Source organism: Pan paniscus, chromosome 16, assembly GCF_029289425.2.
Source record: "Pan paniscus chromosome 16, NHGRI_mPanPan1-v2.0_pri, whole genome shotgun sequence".
Lineage (NCBI taxonomy): Eukaryota > Metazoa > Chordata > Mammalia > Primates > Hominidae > Pan > Pan paniscus.
Window position 1 is genome coordinate 56,889,208 of NC_073265.2, and position 19,821 is coordinate 56,909,028.

At 38.2% G+C, this 19,821-nt stretch overlaps 1 protein-coding gene across 13 annotated transcripts in view; it reads left to right on the forward strand.

Annotated features, from left to right (window-relative positions):
• Positions 1-19,821, forward strand: part of MAP2K5 (mitogen-activated protein kinase kinase 5) — a 267,047-nt gene that overhangs the window by 91,763 nt on the left and 155,463 nt on the right. For all 13 annotated transcript variants that reach the window (XM_003828008.6, XM_055098505.2, XM_063596751.1 and 10 more), the window contains 2 exons: positions 14,288-14,356; positions 14,445-14,526. In XM_003828008.6, the coding sequence (XP_003828056.1) occupies positions 14,288-14,356; positions 14,445-14,526 (151 nt within the window). The remainder of the gene's footprint in view (positions 1-14,287; positions 14,357-14,444; positions 14,527-19,821) is intronic.

Below are 19,821 nucleotides of genomic sequence, written 5' to 3' on the forward strand. Positions count from 1 at the left end.
TGGTTCAGATTTCCATCTAGTAGTATTTTCCTTCTGTCTGAATGACTTCTTCCTTTACATTTCATATAGTGTGGGTCTTTTGGTATTCTTTCAGCTTTTGTATGTCTAAAAATGTATATTTCACTTTCATTTTTGGGAGGTATTTTAATTTTTGCTAAATGTAGAATTCTAGGTTGGCTGCTGTTTTCTTTCAGTTTTTTAAAGATTTTGTTTCACTGTTTTCTTTCTTTCCAGTGAGAAGTTTACTGTCATTTTAAATCTTTGTTCCTCTGTATATTAGAATTGGCTTCATTCTGGCTGCTTTCAAGACTTTTTCTTTATCACTGGTATTGAGCTGGTGTTTACATCTTTAATGTCTCTACTTAACATGTTTAAAACTTCCTCTGCTTTCTTTTTTTTGTTTTTATAAATAAAGATGGGGTTTTGCCACATTGTCCAGGCTTGTCTTGAATTCATGGGCTCAAGCAATCCACCCGCCTCCACCTGTCAAAGTGCTGGGATTACAGGTGTGAGCCAGGGCACCTGGCCTCCTCTGCTTTCTTGAAAGTATGAAATGACCGGGCGCCGTGGCTCATGCCTGTAATCCCAGCACTTTGAAAGGCTGAGGTGGGCGGATCATGAGGTCAGGAGATCGAGACCATCCTAACATGGTGAAACCCCGTTTCTACTAAAAATACAAAAAATTAGCTGGCCGTGGTGTCGGGCGCTTGTAGTCCCAACTACTCAGGAGGCTGAGGCAGGAGAATGGCGTGAACCTGGGAAGTGGAGCTTGCAGTGAGCCAAGATCGCACCACTGCACTCCAGCCTGGGCAACAGAACAAGACTCCGTCTCAAAAAAAAAAAAAAGTATGAAATATAGTTATAATAACTGAATTAGTGGCCTTATCTATTTATTCCATCATATGTGTCATATCTGGATCAGTTTTGACTGATTCCTCTTCTCCTCACTTTGGGTTGTATTTTTCGCTTTTTTTTCATATCTTATAATTTTTTTTTAAGTGAAAAGCAAGTTTATTAAGAAAGTAAAGGAATAAGAGAATAGCTACTCTGCTTGAGCAGAGCAGCTATGCCTTATAATTTTTTATTGCATACCAGACATGTGGCATGGGTGCTATTTTTGCTCTGCTATAAATATTTTTGAACTTTATTCTGAGATTGTGGTGGTTAATATTGAGTGTTAACTCGATTGGATTGAAGGATGCAAAGTATTGTTTCTGGGTGTGTCTGTGAAGGTGTTAATATTCAGAGAGATTAACATTTGAGTTAATGTTAACGTAAGAGATTAACATTTGAGTCAGTGGGCTAGGAGAGGCAGACTCACCTGCAATCTGGGTGGGCACCATCTAATCAGCTGCCAGTGTGGCTAGGATAAAAGCAGGCAGAAGTTGGAAGGACTTGACTTGCTGAGTCTTCCGGCCTTCATCTTTCTTCCATGCTGGATGCTTCCTGACCTCGAACATCAGACTCCAAGTTCTTCAGCTTTTGAACTCTTGGACCTACACCAGTGATTTGCCGGGGGCTTTCGGGCCTTCAGCTACAGACTGAAGGCTGCACTGTTGGCTTCCCTGCTTTTGAGGTTTTGAGACTTGGACTGGCTTCCTTGCTCCTCAGCTTGCAGATGGCCTATTGTGGGACTTCACCTTGTGATCCTGTGAGTCAATACTCCTTAATAAATTCCCCTTCATATATACATCTATCCTATTAGTTCTGTCCCTCTAGAGAACCCTGACTAATACAGAGATGGTATTTAGTTACTTTTGAATAATTTGATTCAAGGCTTGCTTTTAAGTTTTATTAGACAGTACCAGCCCAGTGGTTAGTCTAGAACTAATTTTCCCCGTGCAGCAGAGGTAGTACTCTTCTGAGTACTCTACCTGGTGCCTTGCAAATTGCAAGGTTTTTCCACACTGACTCATGGGAATACAAACTTTTCTTGCCCAGTATTAATCTGGAGATCGTTTCTTCTGAGCCTTTCTAGTGGTTCTCTCCCTGGCCTCAGGTGATCTCCTGACATCTATGTACAGATCATTCATTACTCAGCTGAAGACTCCAGGACCCCCTCGGCAGACCTCTGGAGCTCTCTCCCTCAGGTCCTCTGCCAGCTCTCTGCCCTCTGCTTCTCTAGCTTCCTTGGCCTCCTCAGACTCTCAGTTTTGTCTTCTCATCTTAGGGAGATGGCTTATCTCTTCCTGGTTTCCCCTCCCTGCACTGAGGCCTGGGAACTCTCTGGTCAGCAAGCTGGGCAATCATAGGGCTCATCTCATTTGTTTTCCATCTTTCAGGGATCACTGCCCCATTCTGGCTAATGTCCAATGTCTGGAAGCCTGTTGTGTGTGTGTGTGTGTGTGTGTGTGTGTGTGTGTGTGTATGAGTGTTTTAGTATCTCTTCCTTTCTTTTTTTTAATTTAACTTTTTAAATTTAACTTTTTTTAACTTTTAATTTAACTTTTTTTTACTTTTTTTTACTTTTAATTTTTTAAAAATTAAAAAAGTTGTTTTTTTTAACTTTTAATTTAACTTTTTAAATTTAACTTTTAAGGGGTACATGTGCAGGTTTGTTATATAAGTATACTTGTGCCATGGGGATTTGTTGTACAGATTATTTTGTCACCCAGGTATTAAGCCTAGTACCTATTAGTTATTTTTCCTGATCATCTCCCCACCTCACCCTCCACCCTCTGATAGGCCACAGTGTGTGGTGTTTCCCTCTATGTGTCCATGTGTTCTCATAAGTTAGCTCCCACTTATAAGTGAGAACATGTGGTATTCGGTTTCCTGTTCTTGTGTTAGTTTGCTAAAGATAATGACCTCCAGCTCCATCCATGTTCCTGCAGTGGACATGATCTCATTGTTTTTTATGACTGCATAGTATTCCATGGTGTGTATGTACCACATTTTCTTTATCCAGTCTACCAGTGATGGGCATTTAGGTTGATTCCATGTCTTTGCTATTGCGAATAGTGCTGCAATGACCATTTGCATGCGTGTGTCTGTATAATAGAATGCTTTATATTCATTTGGGTATATACCCAGTAATGGGATTGCTGGGTCAAATGGTATTTCTGTTTTTAGGTCTTTGAGGAATCACTGCACTGTCTTCCACAATGGTTGAACTAATTTACACTCCTTCCAACAGTATATAAGCATTCCTTTTTCTCCACAACCTTGCCAGCATCTGTTATTTTTTGACTTTTTAGTAATAGCCATTCTGACTGATGTGAGATGGTATCTCATTGTGGTTTTGATTTACGTTTCTCAAATGATGAGTGATGTTGAGCGTTTTTCCATAGGATTGTTGGCCTCGTGTATATCTTCTTTTGAGAAGAGTCTGTTCGTGTCTTTTGCCCACTTTTTAATGGGGTTGTCTTTTTCTTACAAATTTGTATAGACCCGTTCCTTATACCCCTTTACTGCAAAAATTAACTCAAAATTAAAGACTTAAATGTAAAACCCAAAGTACAAAAACCCTGGAAGGCAACCTAGGAAATACCATTCTGGACATAGGAATGGGATAAAGATTTCATGATGAAGACACCAAAAGCGATTGCAACAAAGGCAAAAATTGACAAATGGGATCTAATTAAACTAAAGAGCTGCACAGCAAAGGAAATTATCAACAGGGTGAACAGACAGCCTACAGAATGGGAGAAAAATTTTGCGAACTATGCATCTGACAGAGGTCTAATATCCCTTTCCTTTCCTTACACCACTCTAATCCAGATGCTTGGCTTCTTTCCAGACATGTATACCAGCTTTTGAATTGTTCTCAGTAAATAGAAGCTACCATTTATTGATGATTTATACAATGCTAAGCATTTTGCATGCATTTTTAAAATTAATACTCACAACATTTTGTAACTCTTACTGATTCCCGTTTTACAAAAGCTGAGGCACAGAGAAGTTAAATAACTTGCCCAAGGTCCCACAACTGATAAGTAGTGGAGCCAGGATTTAAACATAGGTAGTCTTGTTCTAAGTGCCGGTGACCCCCTGCCGGCGCTGCTCACTGCTCTCAGATTTGGCTTGCCAAGGATCATCCTGGTCACATTTATTTCCCTCTCAAAAGTCTTCAGAGGCTTCACGTCACTTCCCAGATAAACTAAAGACTTTAGAGGATGGAATTCAAGATCCTCCACGACATGTCGTCAGTCTGCTTTTATAGCATTATCTTACATGTTTGAATCCTGTGTGTCTTTTAAGTTGAACTCGTTTCCTTATCTGAACTCAGGCACTTTCTCCCTTCAACACTTTGATTCACGTATTCCTCTCTAATTAGAATGCTTTCACCCGTTATCTCTACCTATCAAAATTTTTAACACCTTTCAAGGATCAGCTGAAAAGCCTGCTCCTTCATTGAACTTTTCTGGATAAGCCCTGTCACATATGGTCTATCTCTCACTCACTCATTTTCTTCTTTGAACCTCTCTAGAATTCCCTGTATATGTCTTTTAAGGGTGTTATCACCAACTGCCTTGTATTTTGCTGTTAGTATACCTGTACATTTCCCGTATTATATTGAAATCTCTGTAAGTGGGGAACAGATCTTATTTATCTTCATGACTTACTCCATGATTCCTGCAGATCCTTGCATATAGGGTATAGTACAAAGCATTACACATAACGAGTAAGTGTTCAATACATAATTTGTTGAATGACTGAGTGAATAAATTTTTGTTCTTCTGTTTGTTCTTTAGTTCATTCATCTTTAAAAGTAACATCTTGAAAGCAGGTTCAGCTCACATACAAAATATCTCATAGCGTTCTTTATATGGACCATTGCTGTCACCCAGAATATTTCTTAGCTTTTTTTATATTAAAGGGTGAAATGGAAGGTTAAGAGTTAGAAGAGTATTTGATCTTTTCCTGACCCTCTCCTGACTTTTGTGTGACTTCAAGCATGTCACTTGAACCTCCCAGTGACCTCAGCTGTGAAACGGGGCTGCCTGATGTCACAGAGGATTGCGAAGAGCAGCAAATCACAGTCCTTGTCCAAACTGAATCACCTGCAGGGTCTGACGCCTGCATGGAATGATGAGGGAAATTTAATTTTCCAAGTAAAGTGGTCAGTTGGACCCACACTTTGAATGTCTATGGGCACAATTAGATGAGTCCTTGAAAATCTGTTGCTTTTCCTACTCAAAATGTTTCTCGTGTTATGCTTCTAAATGTTCTTATTTTTTAGACAAAAAAGCATATTGTAAATGTTTCCCTTTTTAGACTTCTGAGGTAGGAATATATTACAAGATATTTTTAAAAGAAGTTGAATTTTGGAAAGAATAATGTACCATGAATTTCTATTTTATACTATTGAATTTAGAAAATGTTCTGCCTCAAAGAGAACATTTTGAAAATGATGCTAATCACATTTTAAAGATAACTATTTCATAATGACCATGTGTAATTCATGAAACGTGTTTCTACCTTTTTGTCTGTTTGTTTGGTGCAGGTAGTCAAGACAATTGCAGATAAATAGAGCAGAAAACAAATAAAAATACTGTTAGCCATCTTGTAAACAGAACCTTTTTATACCATTAATGTATTCTATAAAATCTTTCAAGTAGTAATGCTTGGAGGATTTAATAGATTTCCCACTATTGTTTGTTTTCTAAGTGGGAAAAATCCATCTAACAGGCAATTTCTTAGCATTGTATATTGCATGTGCCAATTATCATTCTTTGACTGCTTTGGGTTTCTGCTGCTTTTAAACTAGCATTTAAATGGACCATTTGATTAATCATTTGTATACTGACTATAATCCTCCCAAATTTCCTTTCTGAGTTGTACATACTGTAAAAGACAATTATGTCGCCACAGATTAAATAAGTGAATTAAAACAGAATAGCAGCTTAATTTGACCTGTGATTTTGCTCTCTTTCCCTTTAGTGAAGTGTGTGCCACTCCAGCAAATAAATGAAGTCATCCATGACAGCTTGTGATAAATTGCCGTATTTATACTGTATATTTTAATAGCCTCACACTAATTTAAATTGAGCACAGAGTAAATTATAATTCAGTCACTTGACTGCTTATATTTAACTTGACAACTCATCCTTATTTGTCCTGGAGGTGTAGTGGAGAGCAGTGGAAATGCACCAAGGTATTTCAGTTTCTCACTTAACCCTTTCTCCATGGAATGCTTCATATTCAAATTCTTTCCAGTTTGAAACATTTAGCACTTCCTAAGGAGAAAAAAATAATGTAGAATCAGGGAGTCCGTACTTTCCTTGGACTCCAAAAAGAAAATTAGTCTTTGCCATGCTTTTTGCCATTGCCTTCAAATAAGGAATTGGATTTGTTTATTTTTAGCAGTTTTAAAGCTCACTCACAAGAATACACAGGGGAAGGAGAATTAACCTTCCACCCAGAGTGCCAAGTCTCCCAGAAAATAGAGAGCATTTGAGTAGAGTTATTTTAAGGTGGGTTCTACTTTCCCTCTCAAGTTCTCAGAAATTACTTTATTTGTTTTTTCCATCATTTTGGAATCTCCACTATTCTAGACTAAAGCAAATACCAACAATGATCAAAACGAATTAGAGTACAGCGGATTAGCTCCACAAATACAGTATTCCTTACTACATTTTAGGTCAGTGTGGCATTTTTATTTGTTTGGTGGTGTACATTTTTAGTTTTAAATTCAGTTTAAAATCAAGCAATCTATTTCTTCTGTCTAGAAACAGTTTCTTATAAAGAGGATTATAGTTGTAAAGACTTGAGTTAAATCCTACATCACTTACTAGGCACTACTGTGAGTTAGACCCTGTGTGGAGTGCTGGGGGGGATAGAAAAATGTACAAGACTCAGCCCTTGCCCTTGAGAGGCGCATAGCCACTCTAATCTTGAGGCTTCTGTTTTTAGGAGATGAGGGATGCATGCTCAAGGCAGAATGTACATATTGAGGGCCAGAGCTAGAGATGAATTTTGATGGAGGACTTTGAGGTGAGCTTCATGGAGACAATGGTGGCATTCAAGCTGGGTCTAAAAGATAGAACAGGTTTTTTCAATCAGTGCCTGGAGAAGAGAGAGGAAGCACACCCCAAGTAGAGGAAACAGCAGGAGCAAAGGCTGTAAGTAGGGAAAGCACAGGATATGTGTGTACACCAGGAAATGTCATCTGATTTCACATGAAGGGTGGGTTTGTGGTGGGAGTAGTGGGAAGAGGAGTTAGAATAAGTTGTCTATATTGTGGAAGAATTCCTTGAATGTCATGCTAGAATTTTAACTTTATTGTAGGCGATGGGAACACATTAAGGTTCTTGATCAAGGGAATGATATATTCACAGCCAGTAGTTTGGGGTTAATTCCAGGAGGGTGGCTAGCAATGTGGAATCATGTCATTTCTAGGTTGTTGGTGGCCTGGAGATGCAATATATCTTAATAGTCATATGTCTTAGCACTGAATAAATGGCTTTTGAAACCTTAAATAAGTGATTCTCAACCTTACTTTGGGTTAGGAATTACCTGGGGAGCTTTACAAAATAACAAAGATGTGGGCCCAACCCAAGGGATTCTCATTCCATTGTTTTGGGGTAAAGCCTGCACCTTGGGATTTTATTCAAGTGCCCTAGGTATTACGATATGAGGCCAGGGTTGAGAACCATTGATTTAAGGTTAATAATAACTTCATTCCTTTTATCAGACTTTTTTAGACTGAGAGATTCCTGGTACTTGTCATAATAGTAGGAATAGCTGTAGTATTTTTTGCCATAGGATTGAACTAATGCTAGATGAATTAATTTTGTTGGTAAGTTTTACACAAGAACAAAAATGTAAGTGAATATTGTTGGCAAGTGACTATTGATCAGGAGAAGTGTTTAAATGTTTCTTGGCAGTTTTGTATTACACTTACAGTCTAGTTTACTGAGATCTTTTATAAATAACCCCAAAGCAAACTCTTTTATTTTTTTTGAGACAGAGTCTTGCTTTGTTGCCCAGACTGGTGTGCAGTGGCGTGATCTCAGCTCACTGGAAGCTCCGCCTCCTGGGTTCACGCCATTCTTCTGCCTTAGCTTCCCAAGTAGGTGGGACTACAGGTGCCCGCCACCACACCTGGCTAATTTTCTGTATTTTTAGTAGAGATGGGGTTTCACCGTGTTAGCCAGGATGGTCTCGATCTCCTGACCTCGTGATCTGCCCGCCTCAGCCTCCTCCCAAAGTGCTGGGATTACAGGCGTGAGCCACCGCGCCCAGCTGCAAACTCTTGATAGAAACCACCTATGCCTTTTTTATCCCCACCTTCCCCTTCCCCAAATCAACGCCTGGCCAATGTCAGGACTATAAAATGTACTTTAGAATTGTCCTTTTCTTTCCTTGCTCTATCAGCAGTTTATAATGCATAACTTATGTTTTTTTCTTCAGTATGATTGTATATATATTCTTCAGTTGTAATACAAAATGTAATTCAAAGTTGAATGCTACATAACTACACTATAATAGTAATTCTGAATGTTAAGTTTTTATCTAGAAATGTCTAGAGCCAGAAACTCTGCCACAAATCATAAAAATTGTTTTCCACCTATTCTATTCTCATTACTGCCTTTTAAAAGTAAAAAACAAGCTGGGCACGGTGGCTCACGCCTGTAATCCCAGCACTTTGGGAGGCTGAGGCAGGTGGATCACCTGAGGTCAGGAATTCGAGACCAGCCTGGCCAACATGGTGAAACCCTGTCTGCGCTAAAAATACAAAAATCAGCCGGGTGTGGTGGCAGGTGCCTGTAATCCCAGCTACTTGGGAGGCTGAGGCAGGAGAATGGCTTGAACCCGGGAGGCGGAGGTTGCAGTGAGCCAAGATCATGCCACTACACTCCAGCCTGGGTGACAGGGGCAGGACTCCATCTCTAAATAAATAAATAAATAAATAAAACAATTACTCTTGAATTAGTTCCACTGACATGCTTAGTAGAATTTGAACAGTATGGTCTTCTTTCTTAAAAAAAAATATGTGTTTGACCCCACTGTCAACATTAGACAGATCAACGAGACAGAAAGTCAACAAGGATACCCAGGAATTGAACTCAGCTCTGCACCAAGCGGACCTAATAGACATCTACAGAACTCTCCACCCCAAATCAACAGAATATACATTTTTTTCAGCACCACACCACACCTATTCCAAAATTGACCACATAGTTGGAAGTAAAGCTCTCCTCAGCAAATGTAAAAGAACAGAAATTATAACAAACTATCTCTCAGACCACAGTGCAATCAAACTAGAACTCAGGATTAAGAATCTCACTCAAAGCCGCTCAACTACATGGAAACTGAACAACTTGCTCCTGAATGACTGCTGGGTACATAACGAAATGAAGGCAGAAATAAAGATGTTCTTTGAAACCAACGAGAACAAAGACACAACATACCAGAATCTCTGGGACGCATTCAAAGCAGTGTGCAGAGGGAAATTTATAGCACTAAATGCCCACAAGAGAAAGCAGGAAAGATCCAAAATTGACACCCTAACATCACAATTAAAAGAACTAGAAAAGCAAGAGCAAACACATTCAAAAGCTAGCAGAAGGCAAGAAATAACTAAAATCAGAGCAGAACTGAAGGAAATAGAGACACAAAAAACCCTTCAAAAAATTAATGAATCCAGGAGCTGGTTTTTTGAAAGGATCAACAAAATTGATAGACCGCTAGCAAGACTAATAAAGAAAAAAAGAGAGAAGAATCAAATAGACGCAATAAAAAATGATAAAGGGGATATCACCACCGATCCCACAGAAATACAAACTACCATCAGAGAATACTACAAACACCTCTACGCAAATAAACTAGAAAATCTAGAAGAAATGGATACATTCCTCGACACATACACTCTCCCAAGACTAAACCAGGAAGAAGTTGAATCTCTGAATAGACCAATAACAGGAGCTGAAATTGTGGCAATAATCAATAGTTTACCAACCAAAAAGAGTCCAGGACCAGATGGATTCACAGCCGAATTCTACCAGAGGTACAAGGAGGAACTGGTACCATTCGTTCTGAAACTATTCCAATCAATAGAAAAAGAGAGAATCCTCCCTAACTCATTTTATGAGGCCAGCATCTTTCTGATACCAAAGCCTGGCAGAGACACAACCAAAAAAGAGAATTTTAGACCAATATCCTTGATGAACATTGATGCAAAAATCCTCAATAAAATACTGGCAAACCGAATCCAGTAGCACATCAAAAAGCTTATCCACCATGATCAAGTGGGCTTCATCCCTGGGATGCAAGGCTGGTTCAACATACGCAAATCAATAAATGTAATCCAGCATATAAACAGAACCAAAGACAAAAACCACATGATTATCTCAATAGATGCAGAAAAGGCCTTTGACAAAATTCAACAACCCTTCATGCTAAAAACTCTCAATAAATTAGGTATTGATGGGACATATTTCAAAATAATAAGAGCTATCTATGACAAACCCACAGCCAATATCATACTGAATGGGCAAAAACTGGAAGCATTCCCTTTGAAAACTGGCACAAGACAGGGATGCCCTCTCTCACCACTCCTATTCAACATAGTGTTGGAAGTTCTGGCCAGGGCAATCAGGCAGGAGAAGGAAATAAAGGGTATTCAATTAGGAAAAGAAGAAGTCAAATTGTCCCTGTTTGCAGATGACATGATTGTTTATCTAGAAAACCCCATCGTCTCAGCCCAAAATCTCCTTAAGCTGATAAGCAACTTCAGCAAAGTCTCAGGATACAAAATCAATGTACAAAAATCACAAGCATTCTTATACACCAACAACAGACAAACAGAGAGCCAAATCATGAGTGAACTCCCATTCACAATTGCTTCAAAGAGAATAAAATACCTAGGAATCCAACTTACAAGGGATGTGAAGCACCTCTTCAAGGAGAACTACAAACCACTGCTCAAGGAAATAAAAGAGGATACAAACAAATGGAAGAACATTCCTTGCTCATGGGTAGGAAGAATCAATATCATGAAAATGGCCATACTGCCCAAGGTAATTTACAGATTCAATGCCATCCCCATCAAGCTACCAATGACTTTCTTCACAGAATTGGAAAAAACTACTTTAAAGTTCATATGGAACCAAAAGAGAGCCCGCATCGCCAAGTGAATCCTAAGCCAAAAGAACAAAGCTGGAGGCATCACACTACCTGACTTCAAACTATACTACAAGGCTACAGTAAACAAAACAGCATGGTACTGGTACCAAAACAGAAATATAGATCAATGGAACAGAACAGAGCCCTCAGAAATAACGCCGCTTACCTACAACTATCTGATCTTTGACAAACCTGAGAAAAACAAGCAATGGGGAAAGGATTCCCTATTTAATAAATGGTGCTGGGAAAACTGGCTAGCCATATGTAGAAAGCTGAAACTGGATCCCTTCCTTACACCTTATACAAAAATCAATTCAAGATGGATTAAAGATTTAAACGTTAGACCTAAAACCATAAAAACCCTAGAAGAAAACCTAGGCATTACCATTCAGGACATAGGTGTGGGCAAGGACTTCATGTCCAAAACACCAAAAGCAATGGCAACAAAAGCCAAGATTGACAAATGGGATCTAATTAAACTAAAGAGCTTCTGCACAGCAAAAGAAACTACCATCAGAGTGAATAGGCAACCTACAACATGGGAGAAAATTTTCGCAACCTACTCATCTGACAAAGGGCTAATATCCAGAATCTACAGTGAACTCAAACAAATTTACAAGAAAAAAACAAACAACCCCATCAAAAAGTGGGCGAAGGACATGAACAGGCACTTCTCAAAAGAAGACATTTATGCAGCCAAAAAACACATGAAAAAATGCTCATCATCACTGGCCATCAGAGAAATGCAAATCAAAACCACTATGAGATATCATCTCACACCAGTTAGAATGGCAATCATTCAAAAGTCAGGAAACAACAGGTGCTGGAGAGGATGTGGAGAAATAGGAACACTTTTACACTGTTGGTGGGACTGTAAACTAGTTCAACCATTGTGGAAGTCAGTGTGGCGATTCCTCAGGGATCTAGAACTAGAAATACCATTTGACCCAGCCATCCCATTACTGGGTATATACCCAAATGACTATAAATCATGCTGCTATAAAGACACATGCACACGTATGTTTATTGCGGCATTATTCACAATAGCAAAGACTTGGAACCAACCCAAATGTCCAACAATGATAGACTGAATTAAGAAAATGTGGCACATATACACCATGGAATACTATGCAGCCATACAAAATGATGAGTTCATATCCTTTGTAGGGACATGGATGAAATTGGAAACCATCATTCTCAGTAAACTATCGCAAGAACAAAAAACCAAACACCGCATATTCTCACTCATAGGTGGGAATTGAACAATGAGATCACATGGACACAGGAAGGGGAATATCATACTCTGGGGACTGTGGTGGGGAGGGGGGAGGGGGGAGGGATAGCATTGGGAGATATACCTAATGCTAGATGATGAGTTAGTGGGTGCAGCGCACCAGCATGGCACATGTATACATATGTAACCTGCACAATGTGCACATGTACCCTAAAACTTAAAGTATAATAAAAAAAAAATATGTGTTTGAAATAAACTAGAATTTATTCTAGATAAGCTTATAAATATTTTATATTTATGGGTTATAAATCACTATGGGTAATATCACTCAGTGATTGATATTTTAAATAAACCATAAAGTACTGAAAAGCCCATGAGACTGAGTCCAGAGGAGGGGGTCCTACCATTCCCAGGCTCTGTGGCTCCCAGGAGGGAAACCTGGTTTCCTCCTCACTCAAAAGAAGGGAGTTAATGAAATAAGATTTCTTCAAGCTTTAACTTTCTATAACAGGATTAGCAAAGAACATTACCTGACTGGAAAAAAAAAAGATGATATATTTTTTAAATTCCTTATTTCTCTCATAACTAAAAACCCCACTTAAAATGTAGTTTTTGGCTGGGCATGGTGGCTTACGCTTGTAATCCCAGAACTTTGGGAGGCTGAGGTGAGCGGATCATTGAGGTCAGGAGTTCAAGACCAGCCTGGCCAACATGGTGAAACCCCATCTCTACTAAAAATACAAAAATTAGCCAGGTGTGGTGGCAGACACCTGTAATCCCAGCTACTCAGGAGGCTGAGACACGAGAATCGCTTGAGCCCATGAGACAGAGGTTGCTTGAACCCAGGAGACAGAGGTTGCAGTAAGCTGAGATCATGCCACTGCACTCCAGCCTGGGTAACAGAGCAAGACTCTGTCTCAAGAAAAAAGAAAGTTATTTTTTGGCCAGATGTGATGGCTCATGCCTGTAATCCCAGTGCTTTGGGAGGCTGAGGTGGGCAGATTGCTTGAGCTCAGGAGTTCAAGACCAGCCTGAGCAACATAGTGAAACCCCCATCTCTACCAAAAATGCAGAAAATTAGCTGGGTATGGTGGCACACCTGTGGTCCCAGCTACTTGGGTGGCTGAGGTGGGAGGTTTGTTTAAGCCTGGGAGGCAGAGATTGCAGTGAACCAAGATCGCCCCACTGCACTCCAGCCTGGGTGACAGCATGAGACTGTGTCTCTAAATAAATAAATAAAATGTCATTTTTATTCATCATCCTCTCTGCTTATTGCCTAGTGTCTGATCACAAACCACAAGATAGTTCTTTTTTTTTAAGAGACAGGATTTCGCTCTTTCACCCAGGTGGGAGTGCAGAGGCGCAGTCATGGCTCACTTCAGCCTCAAATTCCTGGGCTCAAGTGATCCTCCCACCTCAGCCTCCCAAGTAGATTGGGACCACCCGATCATACTACACAAAGGTAATTTTTTTTTTTTTTTTTTTTGTAGAGATGGGTTCTCGCTATGGTGCTTAGGCTGGCCATGTACCCCTGGCCTTCAGGTACCCTTCCACCTCAGCCTCCCTCCCAGAGTGCTGGGATTACAGGTGTGTGCCACTGCACGTAGCCAACATAATTCTTTTATATTGGTTTGAGGGTCATTCCTATGCTCCTCTTTTGAAAATAGCCAATGTGGCTAAAATAGAGTGCATAAATTAAGAGTGTTATAACTTAACTGACTTTTAAAGCCATTACTGTTGACCTTTGAGACCTGGCTTTTTTCTTTGGTCCCATCAATCACTTCTGTACCACCTCCCCCAGTATAGAAGGACAAAAGGTTAGACAGATGCAGATACAGCTTGTATTACTGGGAATTATAGTGGTAAGAAGAAGGAGGTGGGGAAGAATAAAGGAACTACCATGTTTTTAGTTCTTATATTTCATAGTGATTATAACTAATATAATTAGAAGATTAATAAATATTAATACCTTTCTATATTTAGGTCATACTACTAGATATTACACTGGAACTTCAGAAGCAAATTATGTCTGAATTGGAAATTCTTTATAAGGTAATTTTTTCATAATTTTTATTTGTAAAGCATGCCTATGGTATTGACTTGCAGGTTTATAACTACTTTTGTCTTATTTTTGTTACAGTGCGATTCATCATATATCATTGGATTTTATGGAGCATTTTTTGTAGAAAACAGGATTTCAATATGTACAGAATTCATGGATGGTGAGTTTTCCCTTTTATAATACTTTTAAAATGATTTTTAGAGTATATAGTGCTTTAAAACCTGGTTTTGATATAGATATCAAATAGAATTCAAGATAATAAAATATGCTAATAATTACCTCATTTATACTCTAAGATTATTTCAGTGTTAGGGGTTCCTGGGGTTAAATATTTATAGCCGAACTGTAATTTTAAGAATTGAACTTCACTTTTATTGAAAATTTAAATAGAACAGATTAAATGCTAGTCTAATTGGTGGTTTGATATTTGATTCTTTTGCACAATATGTCTTTACTTGCAAAACAGATGTTCTGTTCTTTTAATGTTTCAATAGCCAAAACAGATTTTCTTTTAAAGAAATCTATTAACCCAATGTCCTGTGTCTTTCAGAAAGAAATCGGTTCTTAATTGCAAGATAAGAAATTGTTTTTCAACACAGCTGTTTAGCCAAGATGTGTTTAATTTTCTTTGGACTTTAGCCCTTTCCTTCCCTCTCTATTTTTTTATTCATTTCTATTTTGGTAGTTCTTTCTTGACCTGAATATTACGGCAAAATACAGATTTCTAGGGACATATCAGTGAAATGATGTCATCATTATTATTACTTACCAATTTTAAATCTAAGCAGTCTTTAAATTTTACATATTCAGTTTTCCATAGTCTAGTCCATTAAAATACAACTTAAGAAAATATTGTTAGTTCCTTGTGGAGATTCTCAGTACATTACTAAAGCAATTAGTTTGTGCCCTGCAAAACTTTAATGAGCCAACATTGGTACCTTGATACTGTCATAAGGTGTACAACATGTTCTAAATTAGTTATAGTAGAATGTCAAGAATTAATAATCTTACAGCCATATAGGTAAGTATGATAACTGTGGAGACTGACCAGAAAAAGTGGATTCATTGAGCTAATACATGTTACTGTGTTGTAACTTTTATCATTCTTTCTTTGAAGTCTTCAATTTTTCAGTTCTACTCAAACATTTTTGTTGAAACAGGGCACGGTGGTTCACACATGTAATCCCAGCACTTTGGGAGACTAAGGTGGGAAGATTGCTTGAGCCCAGGAGTTTGAGACCAGCCTAGGCAATATAGTGAGATCTCATCTTTACAAAAAAATTTTTAAAAATATGGCCGGGCACGGTGGCTCACTCCTGTAATCCCAGCACTTTGGGAGGCCGAGGCAAGCGGAGTTTGAGACCAGCCTAACCAACATGGCGAAAACCCGTCTCTACAGAAAATACAAAAATTAGCCAGGTGTGGTAGTGCATGCCTGTAGTCTCAGCTACTTGGGAGGCTGAGACTGAGAATTGCTTGAACCTGGGAGGTGGAGGTTGCAGTGAACCAAGATCGCGCCACTGCACTCCACCCTGGGTGACAAAGTGAGACTCTGTCTCAAAAAAAAAAAAAAAAGGAAAATTAGCTAAGCATGGTGGTACGGGCCTGTAGTCTCAGTTACTCTGGGGGCTGAGGTGGGAGGATTGCTTGAGCCCAGGAGATTAAGCCTGTAGTGAGCTGTGATCGTGCCACTGCACTCCAGTCTAGGCAACAGAGTGAGACCCTGTTTCAAAAAACAAATAAATTAAAATTTTTTATTGAAATATAACTCAGATACCATAAAATTCACCCTTTAAAAGTGTACAATTCCATGTTTTTTGATATACTCACAAGGTTGTGTAGTCATCACCACTGTATAATTCCAAAACACTTTTTACCACCCCCAGAAAGAGACTTCCTACCTATTAGTACTCACTCTCTACTTTCTCTTTCCTCAAGTCCTTGGCAACCACTGATTTATCTTCTGTCTCTATGGATTTACCTATTCTGGACATTCCATATAAATGGAATCTGATAATATATGGCCTTTGTGTCTGGCTTCCTTTACTTAGTATAATGTTTTCAGTGTTCATCCATACTATTGCATATATGAGAACTTCATTCCTTTTTATTGCTGAATAACATTTCATTGTATGGCTATACTACATTTTGTTTATTCTTTCATTAGTCGATGGACATTTGGGATAGTTCTACTTTATGCATAATTATGAATAATGCTACTCTATATATTTGTGTACAAGTTTTTGTGTGGACATACGTTTTCAGTTCTTTTTTTTTTTGAAACAGAGTCTCGCTCTGTCGCCTAGGCTGGAGTGCAGTGGGGTGATCTTGGCTCACTGCAACCTCCACCTCCTGGGTTCAAGCGATTCTCCTGCCTCAGCCTCCCGAGTAGCTGGGACTACAGGCGCGTGCCACCATGCCCAGCTAAGTTTTGTATTTTCAGTAGAGACAGGGTTTCACTGTGTTAGGATGGTCTCGATCTCCTGACCTCATGATCTCCCCGCCTTGGCCTCCCAAGGTGCTGGGATTACAGGTGTGAGCCACTGCACCTGGCCAGTGTTTTCAGTTCTTTGGGGTATATACCTAGGAGTAGAGTTGCTAGGTCATATGGTAGCTTTATGTTTAACTTTTTAATAAACTACCAAACTTTTCCAATGTATTTTACACCACTTTGGATTCATACCAGCACTGTATAAGGTTCCATTTTCTTCATATTTTTGCTAATACTTGTCATTTTGTGTCTTTTTAAAATTGTGGGCTTGTAGTGTGACATGGTATCCCATTTTGGTTTTGATTTAGGTTTCTCTAATGACTAATGATGTTGAGCATCTTTTCATGTGCTTATTGGCCATTTGTATATCTTCTTTTGAGAAATATGTTTTCAAATCCTTTGTCTATTTTTTAAATGAGTTATTGGGCTTTTATTGTTGAGTTGTGAGAATTCTTTATGTATTCTAATACTTGGCTCTTATCAGATATAGGATTTCCAAATATTTTCACTCACTGTTTATCTTTTCACTTTCTTTTTTCTTTTCTTTTCTTTTCGTTTTTTTGAGCTGCGGTCTCGTTATGTTGCCCAGGCTAGTTTTGAACTCCTGGGCTCAAGTGATCCTCCCACCTCAGCCTCAAGTTTTATTGTTTTAGCTTTTATATTTAAGCCTTTGATTTATTTTTGAGTTAATTTTTATATATGGTATGAGATAGGGGTCCAAATTTATTCGTTTGCATGTAGATATCCATTTGTCCCAGTACTGTTTGTTAAAGACTATTTTTCCCATTGAATTTTCTTGTTATACTTGTTGAAAATTGACCATAAAATATATTTCTGTACTTTCAGATCAATGCGTATATATCTCACATTGATCTAGTTGTCTATCTTTGTACCAGTACCATACCATATTTGATTACTTGTACTTGAAAACTCTGGATTATTATAGTTTTTAAGTTTCAAATCGAGAAGTGTAAGTGCTCCAACTTTGTTCTTTTCAAGATTGTTTTGGCCATTTTGAATACCTAGCATTTTTATTTGAATTTTAGAATCAGCTTGGCAATTTCTCCAAAAAAATCCAGCTGGGATTTTGATAAGAATTGAATTGAATTTTTAGATCAACTTGGGGAATATTGCTGTCTTAACATTATTTAATCTTCCACTCCATGAATACAGATGTCTTTCAACTTACTTAGGTCTTCTTTAATTGTTTTTCAATGATTTTAAAATAATTTTTAGGGTATAAGTGGTAACTATTTGTTAAATTTGCTTCTAAGTTTTTTTAATGCTGTTTTTCTTAATTTCATTTTTGGATTGTTCATTGCCAGTGTATAGAACTGTAATTGATTTTTGTATATTGATCTTGTATTCTGCAACCTTGCTGAACTTGTTTACTAATGTTAATAGCTTTTTCTGGATTCCTTAGGGTTCTCTATATACAAGATAATGCCATCTGCAAATAGAGGTAGTTTTAGTGCTTTCTTTTCAATTCTGAATGTCTTTTATTTCCTTTTCTTGCTTAATTACCCTGGCTAGAACCTTCAGTACAATGTTGAATAGACTGATGAGAGCAGACATCCTTCTCTTGTTCCTGACCTTAGAGGGAGAGCTTTCAGTCTTTCACCATTAAATAGGATGTTAGCCATGGGTTTGGAATAGTTGTCCTTTGTCAGGTTGAGGAAATTCCCTTCTATTTCTAGTTTGTTGAGTTTTTTTTTTTTTTATCATGAAAGGGTATTAAATTTTGTCAAATGCCTGTTTTATATCTATTGAAATAATCGTGCATATTTGGTCCTTTATTCTATTAATATATGGTATACTATATTAATTGATTTTTGCAAAATGAACCAGTCTTGCAGTGTTGGAATTATTCCACTTAGTCATGTTGTGTAATTCTTTTTATATGTTCCTGGGTTCAGTTTGCTAGTATTTTCTTGATGATTTTTGTATTCATGTTTATGAGGGACATTGGTCTAGTTTTCTTTTTTTGTGATGTCAGTGTCTGATTTTGGTATCAGGATAATTCTGGCCTTATAGAATGAGTTTGGAAGTGTTGCCACCTCTTCTATTTTTTGAAAGAGTTTATGAAGGATTCATGTTAATTCTTTTTAAAAAAATTTTAGGGGCTGGACAGGGTGGCTCACACCTGTAATCCCAGCATTTTGGAAGGCCAAGGCAAGTGGATCACTTGAGGTCAGGAGTTCAAGACCAGCCTGGTCAACATGGTGAAACCCCATCTCTACTAAAAGTATCAAAAAAATTGGCCGGGCGTGGTGACACATGCCTGTAATCCCAGCTACTTGAGAGGCTGAGGCAGGAGAATCACTTGAACCTGGGAGCTGGAGGTTGCAGTGAGCCAAGATCATGCCACTGCACTCCAGCCTGGGTGACAGAGACTCTGTCTCAAAATAAATAAATCAATCAAAATTTTTATGGATCCATAATATTGTACATATTTATGGAGTACATGCATAATAATATTTTGACACAAGCATACAATGTGTAGTAATCAACTCAAAGTAATGGAGATATGTATGACCGCAAACATTTATCATTTCTTTGTGTTAGGAGCATTGCAATTCCACTTGTGTAGTTATTTTGAAATATACAATAAATTATTAATTGTGATCACTCTGTTGTGGTGCCAAACACTGGATCTTATTCTTTCTATCTGACAGTACTTTTTTACCCATTAACCAACCCCTCTTTGTCCTTCCTTTCTCACTACCCTTCTCAGTCTCTGGTAATCATCATTCTACTATGTCTCCATAATCATTTGTTTTTGGCTCCCACATATGAGTGAGAACATATATGTCTTTCTGTGTCCAGATTATTTCATTTAAAATAATATCCACCCATATTCTTGCAAATAATAGGATTTCATTCTTTTTATGGCTGAATAATATTTCATTGTGCTTATGTACCACATTTTCTTTATCTTTATTTTTTCTTTGATGGACACTCAGA